The sequence below is a fragment of the Nerophis ophidion genome, linkage group LG09 (assembly GCF_033978795.1).
Source record: "Nerophis ophidion isolate RoL-2023_Sa linkage group LG09, RoL_Noph_v1.0, whole genome shotgun sequence".
Classification (NCBI taxonomy): domain Eukaryota; kingdom Metazoa; phylum Chordata; class Actinopteri; order Syngnathiformes; family Syngnathidae; genus Nerophis; species Nerophis ophidion.
The window spans coordinates 54,694,954-54,717,620 of NC_084619.1; the positions used below are offsets into that span (position 1 = coordinate 54,694,954).

The 22,667-nt window shown below is 37.4% G+C and overlaps 1 protein-coding gene across 2 annotated transcripts in view; it reads right to left on the reverse strand.

Annotated features, from left to right (window-relative positions):
- Window positions 1-555: 555 nt before the first annotated feature.
- slc8a1b (solute carrier family 8 member 1b) overlaps window positions 556-22,667 on the reverse strand; it is a 327,899-nt gene continuing 305,787 nt past the window's right edge. For both annotated transcript variants that reach the window (XM_061911287.1, XM_061911286.1), the window contains exons 8-11: window positions 20,589-20,774; window positions 20,423-20,512; window positions 4,384-4,487; window positions 556-1,356 (exon numbers count right to left, since the gene is read on the reverse strand). In XM_061911287.1, the coding sequence (XP_061767271.1) occupies window positions 1,084-1,356; window positions 4,384-4,487; window positions 20,423-20,512; window positions 20,589-20,774 (653 nt within the window). In that variant the 3' untranslated portion in view covers window positions 556-1,083. The remainder of the gene's footprint in view (window positions 1,357-4,383; window positions 4,488-20,422; window positions 20,513-20,588; window positions 20,775-22,667) is intronic.

Genomic DNA, 22,667 nt, shown 5'->3' on the forward strand with positions numbered 1-22,667 from the left:
GGACAAGAGTTCCAGTGTGCGTGTTTTAGAAGAACACAACACTTTTTCTTCGGAGCCACTTGTGCTAAATGCTAGCATGAAAGCTAACCCTTCCAAGACATTAAAGCCTCGAAGTAGTGAAAACAGGATAAAAGGAGCCATTTAGGAACCAATTTTTTAGTTTATATTACTTAATATACTCAAATTGGTCCGACAAAAGTGCACCTTTTGACATTTTCGAGCTTGCTTAGATGTCAGTTTTTGGCAGTGAAGACATGTCTATTTTTCTTGGGTTGTCCCAAAAAAAAAAAAAAAAAAAAAGAAGTTAAGAGACATTTTGTGATAATTTACTCACATTTTCTCCAAACTTGAGATTTCCAAGTCCTGCTGTAGCAGTTAGATCTGACAATTATCATCCTGAAGACAAAACACGGAGTCGTTACTGCAAAGCCCTTAAGGATTCTGATTGGTCTATTGGCGACAGGGGGCGGGGTTTCGTTAAGACACACGGGGAGGCGGGACTATGAGGTTTTACCTTACTTTCTTGGAAACAAACACATTAAATGAACCTAGATATTTATATATTTATATATATATATTTATTTGTGTGTGTTTATGCACTCTAACAGTTTTAAACGGTACACTGGCCATGTTGTGTGGCCTTATTAAAGGTATAAGCAGGCTGACCCCCTTCCCCGCTGGTCTCGTCTCCAAAGCAAGAGAAAGAGGAGAGCAGAGCCGCAACATTCAGCTAAAAAGAGAGGAAAGTCGGCCATATTTACATTTTCTCTGGCCCCTCACCCCCTACGGCGAGCATTTTTTTTTTTACAGGCCGACGAAAGCGTTTTTTTCAGTCTCGCGCGGCGAAAACGCGTTTTTGTCTTTTCACAGTACTCGACGCACACGGACGCGGCAATTTCAGTCCTTTCGCTCGATTTTCTAACAGGTGTGTGAAAACGGGGACTTAAGACGAGTTTTTTTAGTGGCTTGAGGAAAAAAAAAAAAGAAAAAAGAAATGCATTCAAAGAACTCTCCTGCTCCACGTGTCCCTCGGTCTTGGGAATGAAGAGAGCAAAGACCGCCCGTCCCCGCAGGCTGGTGGTCCTAGAAGCCCTGGATGTGGCAGTAGGCCTCCAGCGAGGAGAAGAGGATGTAGAGGAGCCACAGGCTGACAAAGAGCATGGTGGTCAGGACCTTGGCAGTCCGCGGCCCGCCCAGCTCGCCGCCGATCTCCGGCCGCCGCCGGTACATCAGCATGGCGACGCAGATGAAGGCAAAGATGGTGAAGAGCGTGACGGAGAAGGCCAGCTTGCCCGGGTCCACCCTGAACTCGTTCCCCATGCTGTTGTGGTAGATGGCGGCGATGGACCACGCCACCTGTCGCGAAACACCACTTGTTTGTTTACAAGCACGCCAACAGTCAGACATGTTTGTCACTAAGGACATAAATGGCAGCTTCAGGGAAAATATTGCATATTTTTATTTTTGCATTTCAACTCATCCAATATTATACAATAGGCTGTCATATTATTATTATTATTATTGTTATTTTTATTAGGCTGTCGTATTATTATTATTATTATTATTGTTATTTTCATTAGGCTGTCATATTATCTTCATTATCATTGTTATTATTATTATTCATATTATGCAATAGGCTGTCATATTATTATTATTATTGTTATTATCATTAGGCTGACATATTATCATTATTTGTATTGTTATTAATAGGCTGTCGTAATATTATTATCATTATTATTATCATTATCACTATTATCAATAGGCTGACATATAATTATTTTTATTGTTGGTATTCTTCTTCTTCCTATTTTTATCAATAAGCTGTCATATTATTATAATCATTATTATTATCATTAGGCTGGCTTATTATCATTATTATTATTATTATTATTATTATTGTTATCAATAGGCTGTCATACAATTATTATTATTGTTATTTTCATTAGGCTGCCATATTCTCATTATTGTTGTTATTATTATTAATAATATTGTGCGTATCATATTATAATTATTATGTATATTATTATTATTGTTATTATTATTATTATTATTATCAATAGGCTGTCATATAATTATTATTATTGTAATTTTCATTAGGCTGCCATATTCTCATTATTGTTGTTATTATTAATAATATTGTGCGTATTATATTATAATTATTATGTATATTATTATTATATTATTATTATTGTTATTATTATTATTATTATTATCAATAGGCTGTCATATAATTATTATTATTGTTATTTTCACTAGGCTGCCATATTATCATTATTGTTGTTATTATTATCAATAATAATGTGCGTCTTATATTATAATTATTATGTATATTATTATTATATTATTATTGTTATTATTGTTATTATTATTATTATTATTATATGTTTCTGTTATTTTACTATTTTGTAATTTGTAATTGTATTTCCTTTATTTTTTTATTAATATTACTACAACTATTATTAGAAATACACATTGTAAGATTCAAAACTAAAACTTAAATTTCACATTGCAGGGACAAAAATTTAAATTTCACAGAAATTGTTTTGAAAATAAAACTCCAGTAAAGCTGTCATAAATAATTTAATTTTTTTTTCCATATTATAATTATTATAATCATTAAGCTCTCATGTGGGTCAATTAGTTATTTTATTATTAATATATTATTATTGTTGTTATCAATATTATCATTATTACTAATGTGTCTGTTATTTAATCATTTCATCATTTGTATTGTTATGTTATTATATTATTTTATTATTATAATTATTACTACCAGAGTTATTATAAACATACAATATAAGAGTAAAAAAAACAACCTTAGAGTCCATATTCTAAGAACCAAAAATGTCAACTTCAGAAAAACTGTTGTGAAAATAAAACTACGATAAATCTGCCAAAAAAGAACCATGTAAGATACACATTTTATTTGGGGTGTTTAATGTCAGTTTGTAGTCATTGCTTACACATTTTATATTTGGTGTGTTGAGGTCAGTATGTAGTCATTGCTTAACTGTTAAATAATCATTATTTACCTACTCACTATTTACTTATTTTTGTTGTTTTATCATTATTATTATTATTATTACTAATATTATCATTACCATTAATGTTACTTTTATTATTTTATAATCTATATTATTATTATCATTATACAATTATTGTTGTTAATACTGTTATCATTAAAATGTACAATATAATTGTTTCCCTTTAATTCTTTTTTTACTATTGCTATCAATATTATAATTTTTATAATTTTTGTCTGTTATTGCAATATTTTATCATTTTCATTTTTATTTAAATTATTTTATTACTAAAATTGTTATATTATTACTCCAAATTTAGTTTTTGGTGTTTTTAAGGTCAATATGTAGTTATTGTTTGATTGTTAAACAATCATTATTTACTTGCTTATTTTTTTCCAATTTTATTATTATTATCATTACTATCAATTTTATTATTTATATTGCTATTATCTAATTGTTGTTATTACTACTATTCGAATGAGTATGATTATTATTATCATTACCATCAATTGTATTATTTGTATTGCTATTATCTAATCGTTGTTATTACTACTATTAAAATGAGTATGATTATTTTCCTTTTAATATTTCACTCCTATTTGTATTTTATATTTCATTCCACATTATTACTAATATTACTATTATTATTATTTTTTATTATTATTATCATTATTAGCTATTTTATTATTTATATTACTATTATGTTATTGTTGTTATTACTACTATTAAAATGAGTAAAAATATTTTCCTTTTATAATATTTTACTACTATTTTTATTTTATATTTTATTCCTCATTATTACTAGTATTACCATTATTATTATTATTACTACTATAATAATTATTATTGGGATTAATATTATTATTGTTGTTGTTGTTATGCCGTCAGCTGGGTGAATGATTGCTAACAATATTATTTACAGTGTCAGGTTCAAAACAAAAACGCAAACTCTTTTTAAATACTTACATAAATACAAATTATATATTAGGGATTTTCTTAATATGTGTTTATTTTAATTGACTAAAAAAGCTGAAATATAACACATTTTTGCATACGTTTATCATTTCGGTAACAGAAAGTAGTACAAAAGTGGCATTTAGCTGCATGCTTTGAATGGGAAAAAGTGGGCAAATGCAAAAGTTTTAAATTAAAAGCCGGGAGGTACACTTTTTCAATTTCAACATGAAAGATGACTTCAATAAATAAGGAAATGTCAATTGGATGATAGGCGTGTCCGCCATTTTTGGCTCAGCGAAGCAACATGGATGACGATTGCGTTCTATGCTTCAACATGTAAAAAAAAATTATTTTGAATCTCTGAATGGCTAAAGAAGGAAGCAAATAGGAGGAAACCACTCACCCCAATGCCCAGGAACACGTTGACAGCATTGGATCCTGTCACGTTGCCAATGGAAGCGTCGGCGTACTGATCCTGGATGGCCGCCACTTTGCTGGCAAAGGTGTCTGTGTATGGGGGAAGGGGACAAAAGATTATTTATTTGCTGGATAAACGGCAAAATTTAATATGCTGAATGCAACAATATGTGCATAAATGTTTCATATTTGAGGTCAGTTCAAGTTCATGTGACAGTTATGATAATATAGTATGAGTACAGTGAGAGAACAACACAAAACTGGCAGGTAATGAATCAGATTCACAGTACATCACTTACAGGATAAGGGAGTTAAGTGTAGTATTGTTATAATTAAGATCATTAACAGATGATGTTAATGTTAAACAAGTTGAACTACACCTGGAATTGGAATAAAAAATTAAAAATAATATGTATTAAAAAATATAACTTCATTTCAAACGGTATGTTGTATAATTCTGTTTATTCTATCATTCAGGCAAAAAACAACAAAATGTTTCATTGTAATAATGCAGTGATAAGTATTAAGAACAATCCAGCGGGGTATATAATTTATCTTATTATTCCAAATGAAAACAAAATATTCAAATACAACACACACATTATTTGTATTTAAAAGAAAAAAACATATTTCATTATTTAATTTTTAAAATGGTTATATTACTGTAATTTGATCTCTGACCAAAGTAAACCAATTTTTTTTAAATGTATTACACAAAAAAGGTTTACATTGATACAAAACACTGTTAAGGCAATATAAATAAAACATAAATACTAATAAGAATTTGAATATAAAAATGAAATGAATATAAATAAAATTTTTTTTTTTAGTTCATATGTTGTATTATTATTATTTTTTTTCCGTTAATGTTCAGCCAGATATGTTTTGTCATGGTAAAGTAATAATATAATAACTATAAATATATATATATATATATATGTATATATATATATATATATATATATTATCTGTATTTAAATACATTTATATTTCCATCCATCCATCCATTTTCCTACCGCTTATTCCCTTTCGGGTGGCGGGGGGCACTGGTGCCTATCTCAGCTACAATCGGGCGGAAGGCAGGGTACACCCTGGACAAGTCGCCACCTCATCGCAGAAATTTTTATTTCGTTATCTAATTTCTAGAAATGATTACATACTGTAAGTTCATCCCTGATCAAAGTATACATTATACATGTATCAACGGTATTGTATAAAAAAGGCTCATACTGGTACAAAATACTGATAAAACAAAATAAATAAAATACAATGATGATAATAATTTCTAACAAATAATATAACTGATGAAATAAAGTATAATAATTATTAGGGCTGTGAATCTTTGAGGCACCGCACGTTTTGATTTGATTCGATTCTTGGGTGTAATGATTCGATTAAGAATCGGTTCTTGATTCAAAATGATTCCCTGATTCAAAATCAATACTTTTTAATAACGACGGGGGCCAGTTCTATGATTAAAATATATTTATATATATTTTACAATATTATATATATTCTCTCTCTCTCTCTCTCTCTCTCTCTCTCTCTGTCTCTCTATATATATCGATTAAGAATCGTGATTCATTCAGGAAAAGAATTTGACACCCCTAATAATGATATATATTTTACATTTATATAATGATTATTCGGTTTTTCATGTGTTAAAGTTTATAACAAATAATATAACACATGAAAAAAATTATACTTATATGCATTTCATATTTATATAATTATTATTCTATGAAAAATATATATGAATATGATAATCTATGAAAGATATAGTAATATATATATATATATATGAGTTTCATATGTATATAATTGTTATTATTATTATATGAAAAATGTATATTAATATATAATTCTATGAAAAATATAATAATTAATATATTTATTTAATACTTCAATTGTTATTATTATATTTGTATGTGTTATAATTTATAACACAAAAATGAACTTTTAAAAATAATTACATTTAATTTTTATTTATATACTGTAATTATTATTCTATTTTTAAGGTTTTATAATTTATAACAAATCATATAAGTGTTATATCAAATACTGATTAGGGAATATAAATAAAATATAATAACAATAATAATAATTTATAACAATAAGTGTTATAATAAATACTGATAAGGAAATTTAAATAAAATATAGTAACGATAATAATAATTTATAACAAATAATAACACATGAAAAATAGAAAAATATTTATGTAATTATTATTGTATGTTTTAAGTGTTGTATATAATTATGATAAGGTAATATGAATACAATATAATAACAACAATAATAATTTATAACAAATAATATAACACATGAAAAATAATTATATAAATATGAAACAATAAAAATATATAAATTATAGTCCATTTTTGATAAAATATTTTAAAACTTAAAACACATAAACATGTATTATTGTAAAAAAAAAAAACATATGTCTGGTTAATTCACATTAATTATCATGTAATTTTTTTAGCTTAAGAACATCAATGCAAAAAGCAAGCAGGTAGTTAAAAGTCTGTTCCTCCCCTTTCATTAGTGACTCTTCTAGAAGCGAGGGAATAACCCGGGAGGGAAAAAGAGCAGAAGGATAAATGTGTTCTAGTGAAGTGTCAACCAAAAAAAAGAAGACGTGATGAAGACAAAGATGGGAGGATGAAGGAGCAGAAAAGCAAATTGGCCATAGAAGCACCTTCACACACATGGAATGTGTGTGTGTGTGTGTTTGTGTGTGTGTGTGTGTGTGTCGTAGGACGCTGCTTCCTCCAGTAGGTGAGCGTCACGTCACATGATGCTCTTGTTGGCCGTGAGTGCGTGTCACTAGAGAGACTGCTGGCCTTTCCCTCCGCCTCGCTGTCAATCAAAAAATCCTCTAACGTCCCCCCCCACACCCCCTGGTCTCTTTTCATCACCCCCCCACCCACAAACCCCCGGCCTCCTCCGGCATCATTAGGGAGCACCACCGCTCTGCTAAGTTTACTTGCAGTGATTTATTTCGGCCCCCAGTGGCGCATCAGGGCAGTGGTTCTCAAATGGGTGTACGCTCGAGATGCGCGAATAGGCAATAATATCATCCGCAACCGCATCACCAAAGTCGTCATCCACCCGCGGTCCACTCAAACCAACATTTTATCGGAACCGTACCCGCCCGCCAACCGCCCGCTGAAATACATCAGAGGTCGGCCGCCTTTACCACTCACAGAGCTATTTAAACCTGTTTAACAGAGTAATGAAGACAATTGGAGCCGCTAACGTTCTCGCGACTATCCAATAGCGTTCATCATGATGACAAGAATATGGGCGTGCTGTGAAGCCATTGCCTTTGACACTTTCAACAACATGTACGAACCAATTGTTAGTCCGGCAACATGTTGTGTGCAGCTTCAGCAATCACACGTACAAGATTGAAAGGCATACTGGGTGATACAGAGTACACTGATGCTTGTGATATAAACAACTTTAACACTTACTAATACACGCCACGCTGTGAAGCCACACCAAACAAGATTGACAAACACATTTCGGGAGAACATCCTCACAGTAACACAACAATAACGCAACACAACAAATACCCAGAATCCTTTGTATCCGTGACACTTCCTGAATATATTTTACACCCCCGCGCGGGGGGTGGCGGGGTTTGCTGCTAGCGGGGTGTATAAAATAGTCAGGAATTGTCACGGATACAAATGATTCTGGGTATTTGTTGTGTTAGGTTTATGTTGTGTTACTGTGAGGATGTTCTCCCGAAATGTGTTTGTCAATCTTGTATTGTGTGGCTTCACAGCGTGGCGCACATTACTAAGAGTGTTAAAATTGTTTATATCACAACCATTAGTGTACTCTGTGTCACCCAGTATGCCTTGCAGTCGTGTGCGTGTGTCAGTGGAAGCCACACACAACATGGTGCTGGACTGATAAGCAGATCGTACATGTTGTAGAAGGCGACAAAGCCAATGGCTTCATAGCACGCCCTAATAATTATTATCTGGGTGACTGCCGGCAGTCATTCTACAGAATAATAGCGTCTCCTATTGTCTTCTTTTCTTTATGACACGGGTCTTAAATGGCTCTTTGAATGGCAAAGGATACCGATCCCAGAACCATGTATATCGATTATTTCCGGATGGTTCAACCGCCACCCGCCCGAATCTAATTAAAATCTATTTTTTCGTCATGTCACCCGCCCGACCCGCAGTTTATCCGCGGACTACGCGGACTACGCGGACGAGACCGCAAACCGCGAATCTCTAGTGTACGCGTACACCTGGGGGTACTTGAAGGTATACCAAGGGGTACGTGAGATTTTTAAAAAATATTCTAAAAATAGCAACAAGGATATTCTTATTTTAAGGTATTTTTGGGTTCATTGAGGTTCGCTAATTTGACTTGTTTTGGAAAGTCTTGTCAAGCCAAATTTTCTTGTTCTATTGGCAGATAATTTTTCTTAGTTCAAATAAAATACCCCTAATTTTTTTGTACTTTTTTTCTTGTTTTTGAACACTGACTTTTTGCAGTGTGGTCGCCGGGCATTGTCGCGTATGATGTGGTTGTTTCCGTGTTATTGTTATGACGATAAATGTGTTTTTACTGGCTTCTTTAAGACTTATTTGAATTTTAAAACACATTAAATCCATGACAAGCTCACCTTGTTTAGGGCCTACAGTTCCAAATACATCTTGTTTTATTGTTGCATTTCTGAGTCTCATTTGAAAGTATGTCACAAAGTTGCAACTGCAATGGCAAGTCCAAGACGTTAGGTGGCAGTAGTGTATAGTTTATGCTGTGTTGCGCCCTAAAAGGTGTTAATACTGCAAGCATTGTACTTATTACGCACCAGCTGTTTGATTGTAACGCGTATCTTAGTTTGGAAGTGTTGAATTCGCCATTTTAAAGTAGGGCTGTCAATCTTTGGGCAGCACACGATTCTTGGGGAGTAACGATTTGATTCAAAAGGATTCTTGATTCAACAAATCATTTATATTGTCTGTATCAGTTATTCTCAAACGTGTACCACTAGCAGTACGCGGGCTCCATCTAGTGGTACTCCAAATAATCACTTGATTCAAGTACAGTGTTTTATTTTCCTATAAATCAAACACAGTGTTACTTTTCAAACTGTGTGAACTGTTACAGTGGCCAAAAATATGAAATATACTTGTGAAATAAAACCTCTGCCTTGCTTTTAATGAATACTTAGGCCTACTATGCCACTGTATTTTAATGTTGGTCAGTATGGTGGTACTTGGAGAGCTAAGTGTTTTCCGAGGTGGTACTTGGTGAGAACCACTGGTTTATATCGCGCAACTTGAGTTTAAAACAGCGTCAAGACTAAAAAAAATAATATTATTGTGGCATAACACACAATTATGTAATTTAGTTTGGTTGAAGTTTGAGTTTTTTTCTCCCTTTTTGAAAAGCTACAAAGGAAAACGTTCAGGAATGTGTGCAGTGGCCCAAAGGGCTATTAAGCTTTTTTTTCCCTTTCCTGCTACGTCCGACGTGAAAAGGTCAAAGGGAATAAACGTAATTAACTCGGTTGGAAACCCTTCACTTGCCTTCAGAGTCAGCGGCCGTTTTGGCTTGGGGCCACACGGGCAATGACCCAGGCGGGCATTCCCTAGGGGGCGCCGAAAGAATGAGGGGGAAAAAAGATTCACGTTTGCATTGCTCTTTGGGTTAGGACTCAGGTGTTATTTAATGAGGTTGACCACATCATTTGAAGTGGTCTGTCTTGCCATTCAAAGCAGCCTTCCACATTATTTAAAGTGGCCCTTCACGTCATTTCACATTATGTAAAGTGGTCCGCCACATCATTTAAAGTGGACCAATATGTCATTCAATGTGCTCTACCAAGTGCTTTAAAAGGGAACATTATCACAATTTCAAAAGGGTTAAAAACAATAAAAATCAGTTCCGGGTGGTTTGTTTATTTTTCGAAGTTTTTTTTCAAAATTTTACACCTCCCGGAATATCCCTGAAAAAAGCTTTAAAGTTCTTGATTTTCGCTATTTGCGATGCGACTGTAGCCGAGGATCGGACCGCCAAGTGCCCTGCCTTCGACTGTCGCCCAGCTCACACCCGAACGCCTCCCTAGGGAGGTGTTTAGGGCACGTCCAACCGGTAGGAGGCCACGGGGAAGACCTAGGACACGTTGGGAAGACTATGTCTCCCGGCTGGCCTGGGAACGCCTCGGGATCCCCCGGGAAGAGCTAGACGAAGTGGCTGGGGAGAGGGAAGTCTGGGTTTCCCTGCTTAGGCTGTTGCCCCCGCGACCCGACCTCGGATAAGCGGAAGATGATGGCGATGCGACTGTCCATTTCCCAGTGACGTCATACAGTGCTGCCAATACAAACAACATGGCGGTTACCACAGCAAGATATAGCGACATTAGCTCGGATTCAGACTCGGATTTCAGCGGCTTAAGCGATTCCACAGATTACGCATGTATTGAAACACAGAGTCGGACTATGGAGGCAGATAGCGAAAACGAAATTGAAGAAGAAACTGAAGCTATTGAGCGAATAGCTATTGACGCTATTCGGCCATAGCATGGGTGTACCTAATGAAGTGGCCCATAGCATGGCTGCCTTATTAGCATCGCCGGTAAAATGTGCGGACCAAACGATCAGGACTTTCGCATTTTGTGACACTGGAGCAACTTAAATCCGTCGATTGGTAAGTGTTTGTTTCGCATTAAATGTGGGTATCTAGTTTCAAATGTACATACAGCTAGCGTAAATGGCATGTTAGCATCGATTAGCGTAGCATGTTAGCATCGATTAGCTGGCAAAATATGTCTGATTAGCACATAAGTCAACAACATCAACAAAACTCACCTTTGTGATTTCGTTGACTTAAAGGGGAACATTATCACAATTTCAAAAGGGTTGAAAACAATAAAAATCAGTTCCCAGTGGCTTGTTGTATTTTTTATTTTCAAAATTTTACCGGTCCCGGAATATCCCTAAATAAAGCTTTAAAGGGCCTTATTTTCGCTATCTTCGAAACCACTATCCATTTCCCTGTGACGTCATACAGGGCTGCCAATACAAACAACATGGCGGTTACCACAGCAAGATATAGCAACATTAGCTCGGATTCAGACTCGGATTTCAGCGGCTTAAGCGATTCAACAGATTATGCATGTATTGAAACAGATAGTCGGAGTATGGAGGCAGATAGCGAAAACGAAATTGAAGAAGAAACTGAAGCTATTGAGCGAATAGCTGACGCTATTCGGCCATAGCATGGGTGTACCCAATGAAGTGGTCCAAAGCCCTTATTAGCATCGCCGGTAAAATGTGCGGACCAAACGATCAGGACTTTCGCATCTTGTGACACTGGAGCAACTTAAATCCGTCGATTGGTAAGTGTTTGTTTCGCATTAAATGTGGGTATCTAGTTTCAAATGTACATACAGCTAGCGAAAATAGCATGTTAGCATCAATTAGCTGTCAGTCATGCTGCGACCAAATATGTCTGATTAGCACATAAGTCAACAACATCAACAAAACTCACCTTTTTGATTTTGTTGACTTAATCGTTGTCAATGCATCTGCAGGTTATCCATACATCTCTGTGCCATGTCTGTCTTAGCATCGCCGGTAAAATGTGCAGACACTGGCACATTCAATGGGGGTCTGGCGGCAGATTTCTTGCCAGTGGTGCAACTTGAATCCCTCCCTGTTAGTGTTGTTACACCCTCCGACAACACACAGACGAGGCATGTTGTCTCCAAGGTTCCAAAAAATAGTTGAAAAAACGGAAAATAACAGAGCTGAGACCCGGTGTTTGTAATGTGTTGAAAATGAAAATGGCGGGTGTGTTACCTCGGTGACGTCACGTTCTGACGTCATCGCTACAAGACCGATAAACAGAAAAGCGTTTAATTCGCCAAAATTCACCCATATAGAGTTTGGAAATCGGTTAAAAAAATACATGGTCTTTTTTCTGCAACATCAAGGTATATATTGACGCTTGCATAGGTTTGGTGATAACGTTCCCCTTTAAGGTGGCCATTCGCGTCTTTTAAAGTGGTCCACCCCGTTATTCAATGTGTTCCACCACTTTATTTAAAGTGGCCCGTCGGGTCATATAATGTGGCCATCAAGTGTCCGCCATGAGATCGGTAGGTTGGGAGTTCAAACCCCGGCCGAGTCATACCAAAGACTATAAAACTGGGACCCGTTACTTCCCTGCTTGGCACTCAGCATCAAGGGTTGGAATTGGGGGTTAAATCAGTGGTCCCCAACCTTTTTGTAGCTGCAAAACCGGTCAACGCTTGATAATTTGTCCCGGGAGGGAGGTTTTTGTCATGAAAAAAGGGAGGATTTTTTGGGGTTGGTGCACTAATTGCAAGCGTACCTTGTGTTTTTTATGTTGTTTTAATTTAAAAAAATAAATAAAAAATTATTAAAAAATAATACAAATTTATAAATATTTCTTCTGCGGCCCGGTACCAATCGATCCGCGGCCCGGAACCGATTCCCGGGCGCGGCCACCGCTGCTGCTCACTGCTCCCCTCACCTCCCAGGGGGTGATCAAAGGTGATGAGTCAAATGCAGAGAATAATCTCACCACATCGAGTTTGTGTGTGAGACGATCATTGGTATTTTAACTTTATCTTTAACTAGAGCAGCCTCGAAGAATAGCAATAACACTTTACTACATATTACTTCTCGCACTTGAAACACAATTAAAGCGGCTCAGGTGTTTACATCCTGCCCTAAAACCACGAGCAAAGTCTTTTTTTTCTTTTATCGCGCCAGACTCCTCAAAGTATTATCGTTTTTCCCGTGATAAACGAGGTTAATCACGGCAGGATTTACGAACTGCAAAGGCCAAATAACTGCGGGTCTGGTTTGTGTTGTGAAACTATTTATGTCTGTGTGTGTGTGTGTGTGTGCGTGCCTCCTGCTAATAAGACTAAATTGTTTGTTTCCATAGTGCAGTTCAACATTGTGTACACTGCTGCAGCTGTTGTGTGTTTATTGTGACATAGTGTGTACCTGCATGCTATGTATCATGCTAATGCCTTCCTGACATGACAAATTAGCCTCATGCTAATAACACGGTGTGTGTGTGCGCGTGCGTGTGCCTGTGTGTGTGTATGTGTGCTTCTCCTGGGAAATTAATCGAAACTATTAGTCTTCATCATTGGTGACCTAAGTGCGGCCCGCAGCTTGTTTTCTTGTTTTTCATTCTCAAGACAAAATAGGAATACTACACATACGAAAAAAAAAACAAATATGCAATTTTGGGAGGGAATTACGTCAGACATGATATGTCTCTGAGTCTTTATTGGACGGGAGTTACCTTCTTTTCCCACAAGTATGCCATTTAACAACGTTAAAATGTTATCTTTTGATGTAGTTTTACTCAATTTCAGTTTTATTGGACAGATGTTACCTTCTTTTTTCCACTTGTATGCCATTTAATAACATTTAAATATTATATTTGATTGTAGTTTTACTTGATTTTAGTTTTATTGGATGAAGGTTACCTTCTTTTCCCACTGGTATGGCATTTAATAATGCTGAAATGTTATCTTTGGATGTAGTTTTACTTGATTTTAATTTCTCTGCAAGGAGGTTACCTTCTTTTCCCACTTGTATGCCATTTAATTAGGTTAAAATATTATCTTTGGATGTAGTTTTACTTGATTTTAGTTTTATTGGAAAGAGGTTACCTTCTTTTCCCACTGGTATGCCATTTAATAACATTAAAATGTTGTCTTTGGATGTAGTTTTACTTGATTTTAGTTTTATTGGACAAAGGTTACCTTCTTTTCCCACGAGTATGCCATTTAATAACGCTGAAATGTTATCTTTGGATGTAGTTTTACCTGATTTTAGTTTCTCTGCAAGGAGGTTACCTTCTTTTCCCACTGGTATGCCATTTAAGCAGGTTAAAATATTATCCTTGGATGTAGTTTTACTTGATTTTAGTTTTATTGGACGGAGGTTACCTTCTTTTCCCACTGGTATGCCATTTAATTAGGTTAAAATATTATCTTTGGATGTAGTTTTACTTGATTTTAGTTTTATTGGACGGAGGTTACCTTCTTTTCCCACTCCTATGCCATTTAATAACATTAACATGTTATCTTTGGATGTAGTTTTACTCGATTTTAGTTTTATTAGACAGATGTTACCTTCTTTTCCCACTGGTATGCCATTTAATAACATTTAAATATTATCTTTGGATGTAGTTTTACTTGATTTTAGTTTTATTGGACGGAGGTTACCTTCTTTTCCCACTGGTATGCCATTTAATTAAGTTAAAATAGTATCTTTGGATATAGTTTTACTGGACGGAGGTCACCTTCTTTTCCCACTGGTATGCCATTTTATAACGCTAAAAGTTTCTTTGGGTGTAGTTTTACTCGATTTTAGTTTAATTGGGTGGAGGTTACCTTCTTTTCCCACTGGTATGCCATTTTAATAGGTTAAAATATTATCTTTGGATGTAGTTTTACTCGATTTTAGTTTTATTGGACGGAGGTCACCTTCTTTTCCCACTGGTATGCCATTTTATAACGCTAAAAGTTTCTTTGGGAGTAGTTTTACTCGATTTTAGTTTAATTGGGCAGAGGTTACCATCTTTTCCAAATGGTATGCCATTTAATTAGGTTAAAATATTATATTTGGATGTAGTTTTACTTAATTTTTGTTTTATTGGATGGGGGTCACCTTCTTTTCCTACTGGTATGCCATCTAATAACATTTAAATATTATCTTTGGGTGTAGTTTTACTTGATTTTAGTTTTATCGGACTGAGGTAACCTTCTTTTCCCACTCGCATGCCATTTAATAACATTTAAACATTATTGTTGGGTATAGTTTCACTTGATTTCAGTTTTATTGCACATAGGTTACCTTCATTTCCCACTTGTATCTCATTTAATAACATTGACATGTTATCTGTAAATGTAGTTTTACTTGATTTTAGTTTCATTGTATGGGGGTTGCCTTATTTTCCCACTGGTAGGCCATTTAATAACATTTAAACATTATCTTTGGGTATAGTTTTACTTGATTTTAGTTTTATTGCACATAGGTTACCTTCTTTTCCCACTGGTATCCCACTTAATAAAATTAACATAATACCTTAAATGTAGTTTTACTTGATTTTAGTTTTATTGGACAGGGGTTACCTTTCTTTTCCCACTGGTATGCCATTTAATAACATTTAAATATTATCTTTGGGTGTAGTTTTACTTGATTTTAGTTTTATTGGACAGAGGTAACCTTCTTTTCCCACTCGCATGCCATTTAATAACATTTAAACACTATCGTTGGGTATAGTTTTACTTGATTTTAGTTTTGCTTGATTTTAAGTTTTATTGCACATAGGTTACCTTCATTTTCCCCTTGTATCCCATTTAATAACATTAACATGTTATCTTTAAATTAAGTTTTACTTGATTTTAGTTTTATTAGATGGGGGTTATCTTATTTTCCCACTGGAATGCCATTTAATAACATTTAAACATTATCTTTGGGTATAGTTTTACTTGATTTTAGTTTTATTGGACATAGGTTACCTTCTTTTCCCACTCACATGCCATTTAATAACATTTAAATATTATCTTTGGGTGTCTGTGATGAGGTGGCGACTTGTCCAGGGAGTACCCCGCCTTCAGCTCGTTTGTAGCTGAGATAGGTTCCAGCGCCCCCCCGCAACTCCAATGGGAATAAGCGGTAGAAAAAGGATGGATGGATGGATCTTTGGGTGTAGTTTTACTTGATTTTAGTTGTATTGCCTTCTTTTCCCACTAGTATGCCAATCAATAACGTTAAAATGTTATTTTTAGATGTAGTTTTATTTGATTTTAGTTTCATTGGACGGAGGTTATCTTAATTTCTCACTCGAATATTTGATAACGTCAAAATATCTTTAGATGTAGTTTTTTAGTTTTATTGGACTTTTGTTGACTTGGGACCGCAGAAACAAATGTATGACAAACGGAACAAGAGGTATGCCCTTTGCATGAGCAGTAGGGGTGTGGGAAAAAACTGATTCGAAATTGAATCGTGATTCTCACGTTGTGCTATTCAGAATTGATTCTCATTAAAAAAAAATTTTTTTTTTTAATTTAAAAAATTTTTTTTTTATCAATCCAACAAAAAAATACACAGCAATACCATAACAATGCAATCCAATTCCAAAACCAAACCTGACCCAGCAACACTCAGAACTGCAATAAACAGAGAAATTGAGAGAAGACACAAACACGACACAGAACAAACCAAAAGTAGTGAAACAAAAATGAATATTATCAACAACAGTATCAATATTAGTTATAATTTCAGCATAGCAGTGATTAAAAATCCCTCATTGACATTATCATTAGACATTTATAAAAAAAAACAAAAAAACAATAGTGTCACAGTGGCTTACACTTGCATCACATCTCATAAGCTTGACAACACACTGTGTCCAATATTTCACAAAGATAAAATAAGTCATATTTTTGGTTCGTTTAATAGTTTAAACAAATTTACATTATTGCAATCAGTTGATAAAACATTGTCCTTTACAATTTTAAAAGCTTTTAACAAAAATCCTGGTGAAATCCTATGTATTGAATACTTGCCAACCTTGAGACCGCCGATTTCGGGAGGTGGGGGCGTGGCGTTGTCGGGGGCGTGGTTAAGAGGGGAGGAGTATATTTACAGCTAGAAAAATGCAGATTGCATTTTAACCTATTTAAAACATGACATCAAAAATATTTATTTATTGTGCGAAATCATTAAGATGATCAGTGTTTCCACAAAGATAAATATAATTAATTATTAATAATGACATAGAGTTAAAGATAAATTGAGCAAATTGGCTTTTTCTGGCAATTTATTTAAGTGTGTATCAAACTGGTAGCCCTTCGCATTAATCAGTACGCAAGAAGTAGCTCTTGGTTTCAAAAATGTTGGTGAAACCTGCCGCAGATGTTACTGTCACATATGCATGTACAGTAGATGGCAGTTTTGTCCTGTTTAAGAATGTCACAACATTGCTGTTTACAGCAGACGGCCAGCTTTACGGTAGACGAAAACGTGACTGCTGTTGTTGTGTGTTGTTACTGCACTGAGAGGACGTTAAAGGGGAACATTATCACCGGACCTATGTAAACGTCAATATAACCTTTCCCTCCATCCACATTTAATGCCAAACAAACACTTAGCAATCGAGAGATTTAAGTTGCTCCAGTGTCAAGAGATCCAAAAGTCCCCCGTTTGGTTTTTACCGGCGATGCTACGACAGAGATGGCAAAGAGATGACAACAATGTCTGGATATCCTGTGACACTCAAAGCAGATGCATTCCCAACGATAAAGTCAACGAAATCACAAAGGTGGGTCTTGTTGATGTTATTGACTTATGTGCTAATCAGACATATTTGGTCGCGGCATGACTGCAAGCTAATCGATGCTAACATCCTATATAGGCTACCTGTATGTACATTTGAAATTATATTTACATCCAGCGTTTCCTTCCACCCACATTTAATGCGAAACAAACACTTACCAATCGATGGATTTAAGTTGATCCAGTGTCAATGCAAAAGTCCTGATCGGTTGGTCTGCACATTTTACCGGCGATGCTAACGCAAAGATGGCCGAATAGCGTCAATAGCTATTCGCTCAATAGCTTCAGTTTCTTCTTCAATTTCGTTTTCGCTATCTGCATCCATACTCCAACCATCTGTTTCAATACATGCTTAATCTGTTGAATCGCTTAAGCTGCTGAAATCCGAATCTGAATCCGAGCTAAAGTCGGTGTATCTTGCTGTGCTATTCGCCATTGTTTGTATAGGAATCGCTATGTGACGTCACAGGGAAATGGACAGTGGCTTAAGCAAATAGCGAAAATCAAGCGCTTTAAAGCTTTTTTTAGGGATATTCCGGGACAGGTAAAATTTTGAAAAAAATTTCGAAAAATAAAATAAGCCACTGGGAACTGATTTTCATTGGTTTTAACCCTTCTGAAATTGTGATAATGTTCCCTTTTAATGAAACTGCCTAACAATAAACCCACATAAGAAACCAAGGACTCGCCCTCGATCATGCTACAGTTATAATGTCATTTAGTAGGCTCGCTGTTTATATTGTGGGAAAGCGGACGTGAAAACAGGCTGTCGACACGTCACTCAGGTCCGCATGGAGCTGGAGGGGGCGTGGCCTCCAGGTCCGCATGGAGCTGGAGGGGGCGTGGCCTCCAGCTCCGTCTGAATCTGGGGAGATTTTCCGGAGAAAATTTGTCCCGGGAGGTTTTCGGGAGAGGCGCTGGATTTCGGGAGTCTCCCGGAAAATCCGGGAGGGTTGGCAAGTATGGAATAGAGCAGGGGTAGGGAACCTATGGCTCTAGAGCCAGATGTGGCTCTTTTGATGACTGCATCTGGCTCTCGGATAAATCTGAGCTGACATTGCTTGACACGATAAGTAGGGAATAATTCCACTTGTAATCACAGTGTTCAAAATATACAACCTTCTCATGCATTTTTAATCCATCCATCCATTTTCTACAGCACCTGTTCAAGAAGTCGCTTTAATGGTAAAAAGTTATTTATTTATTATTGGTTAGTGTGGGGCTTGCCCTCCTGGGGGTTCTTCAGACCACCAAGCCCCGACATGAGAGCCTGTTTCAGGGTTAGAATATTGTTTTATTTTTCAATAAGTCCCTCAGTTGCTTTCCAGCGATTGTCTTTTTCTCTTTCGTTCTCGCTCGCGCTCTGGCTCCAGCCCCAACCCCGTCTCTCCTCCTGGCTGTTGCTTATAACAGAGCGACAGGTGATTAGATAACAAGGCCCAGGTGGGCCATCTATGCACCTGTCGCTGATTACGAGGCCGATCCTGGCAACACCTTGCTTCGCTGCAGGCCCGCAGGCCACTCCCCTTCTACAGTTAGCTTCAGAATAACAATGGTATTACAAAGAATAAGACACGTATTATACTGTAGAAATGTTGGTCTTACTTAAAAATGCACGCGTTTAGTTGTGTTCAGTGTTAAAAAAATAATTATATGGCTCTTACGTAAATACATTTTAAAATATTTGGCTTCTTGGCTCTCTCAGCCAAAAAGGTTCCCGACCCCTGGAATAGAGCATCCTTTTGAATCGGGAAAAAAAAATCATTTTTAAATTTTGAATCCGCTTGGGATGGTTTCCTGCTGGCTCCGCTGTGAACGGGACTCTCGCTGCTGTGTTGGATCCGCTTTGGACTGGACTCTCGCGACTGTGTTGGATCCATTGTGTATTGAACTTTCACAGTATCATGTTAGACCCGCTCGACATCCATTGCTTTCCTCCTCTCTAAGGTTCTCATAGTCATCATTGTCACCGACGTCCCACTGGGTCATTATTGTCACCGATGTCCCACTGGGTCATTATTGTCACCGATGTCCCACTGGGTGTGAGTTTTCCTTGCCCTTATGTGGGCCTACCGAGGATGTCGTGGTGGTTTGTGCAGCCCTTTGAGACACTAGTGATTTAAGGCTATATAAGTAAACATTGATTGATTGATTGATTGATTGAATTGAGAATCGTGTTGAATTGAAAAAAAAATCGATTTTGAATCGAATCGTGACCCCGAGAATCAATATTGAATCGAATCGTGGGACACCCAAAGATTCGCAGCCCTAATGAGCAGTATTTATGGACATGTGACGCCACCTCTTGGAGCGCCCCCTAGTGACCGATTTGGTTTAGGACTTTTGAATAAATCATGTAGTTTAGTGTTATTAAGGCGCCGTAATAACACTAAGAATGTGGGGGGAGTAAATTTAGATCTCCAAATTGAATGCAGTGAGTTGCAAATGTTACGCAAGGCCCCCAGAGGAGGAAGAAGACTAATCTGCTAAATGGAAGACCCTCAGGGGGGGTTAGGAGGGGGGGGGGGGGGGGGGGGGGTTCTGAGTGGTTGTGCGCATAAAAGCCTGAAGATGCCAAATAGGAAAGAGAGAGAGAGAAAGGCCTGAAGTGGAAGGAACATGGGGGATGAATTGTGAGCGCAGACTCACCTGGCACCGACGTTCCCAACGCGACAAACACGACAGCTGTGACGGAGTCTTTCAGGCCGACTGTGCAGCCAAAATGACACGCCAGGTCGCCTGCAAGCACACACACACACACACACACGTGTGTCACTAACGCACAAAGACACACACCCTGCAGTGTCGGCCGTACCGATGATGGCGGTGAGCAGCCCGATCATGCAGATGGACACCACAAAGCACGCCCAGCCGTTCCAGTAATCTGTGGGCGGCACGAAGGCGAACAGAACCTTCCAGAAGACGGTGAGGAAGTGCATGACGTAGTCGAAGCACGACGGCAGCTTCTCCTCGCCGCACTCGTCGTCGTCGTCGTCCTCGCCTGCAAGAAAGAAGGGGGACATCTCAGCTGTCATCACCACCCTGGGGGACAGAAGTGTTCACAGCATTCTGCATATCAAAAACGAAAAAATTAAATAAGACGGGGTACAGTAGAAAGGGGATTTACCTGACACATGAAACGTGACAAATTGGGGGTGGCAGTAGAGTTGAATATCTTTAAAATGTGCTTTGTGGCAATCCCAAGTTTGACCACAAGGCCAGGCCGACCGACTGGCAAAGACAAGCTTAATTTCTACTAAAATGAGATTTTCTTATTTAAACGGGGATAGCAGGTCCATTCTATGAGTCATACTTAATCATTCCGGGATATTGCCTTATTTTTTGCTGAAAAAAGGGTGGAGTGCCATCTCCGGGTTGGGGAGGAGACCCTGCCCCAAGTGGAGGAGTTCAAGTACCTAGGAGTCTTGTTCACGAGTGGGGGAAGAGTGGATCATGAAATCGACAGGCGGATCGGTGCGGCGTCTTCAGTAATGCGGACGTTGTACCGATCCGTTGTGGTGAAGAAGGAGCTGAGCCGGAAGGCAAAGCTCTCAATTTACCGGTCGATCTACGTTCCCATCCTCACCTATGGTCATGAGCTTTGGGTCATGACCGAAAGGATAAGATCACGGGTACAAGGATGCCACCCGAACGCCTCCCTAGAGAGGTGTTTAGGGCACGCCCAGCCGGTAGGAGGCCACGGGGAAGACCCAGGATACGTTGGGAATACTATGTCTCCCGGCTGGCCTGGGAACGCCTCGGGATCCCCCGGGAAGAGGTAGACGAGGTGGCAGGGGAGAGGGAAGTCTGGGCTTCCCTGCTTAGGCTGCTGCCCCCGCAACCAGACCTCGGATAGGCAGAAGATGGATGGATGGATGGATTTAGTAGATAACATCGACGATAAAGTTCGCAACTTTTGGTGGTGATAAAAAAGCCTTGCCTGTACCGGAAGTCGCAGGCGATGACGTCACCGGTGTGAGGGCTCCTCACGTCCTCACATTGTTTTTAATGAGAGCCTCCAGCAGCAAGAGCTATTCGGACTGAGAAAACGACAATTTCCCCATTAATTTGAGCGAGGATGAAAGATTTGTGGATGATGATATTGATAGCGAAGGACTAGAAAAAAAAAAAAAAAGGATATAAAGTTGAAAAAATAAAAAAGGCGATTGCATTGGGACAGAATTCAGATGTTTTAAACACATTTACTAGGATAATTCTGGGAAATCCCTTATCTTTCTATTGTGTTGCTAGAGGCGACTTTTTACCACAATTTTCTCACCGAAACCTGCCGGTTGACAAGTGGTCGGGAACCATGTTCGCTTGACCGCTCTGATCCATAGTAAAGCTTCACCTCCGGGAATTTTAAACAAGGAATCACCGTGTGTTTGTGTGGCTAAAGGCTAAAGCTTTCCAACTCCATCTTTCTACTTTGACTTCTCCATTATTAATTGAACAAATTGCAAAAGATTCAGCAACACAGATTACCGTGTAATTGCGTGATGAAAAGAGTGGTCCGTGACATCTCGCGCACGCATCATCATTCCGCGACGTTTTCAACAAGATACTCCGCGGGAAATTTAAAATTGCAATTTAGTAAACTAAAAAAGCCGTATTGGCATGTGTTACAATGTTAATATTTCATCATTGATATACAAACTATCAGACTGCGTGGTTGATAGTAGTGGGTTTCAGTAGGCCTTTAAATACTGCCTCTGATTAGTGCTCGGGAAGCAGGTGAGCGGGCGAGCACTAATCAGAGACAGGTGAACACGATGAGTAACCATGGCAACCAAAAACAAACATGAATTAAAGGAGTCCAAAACAAACAGAAAATACAAAAACATGATCCGGACCACGGAACATGACAGAGCTACCTCCTTAAGGACAGATACCA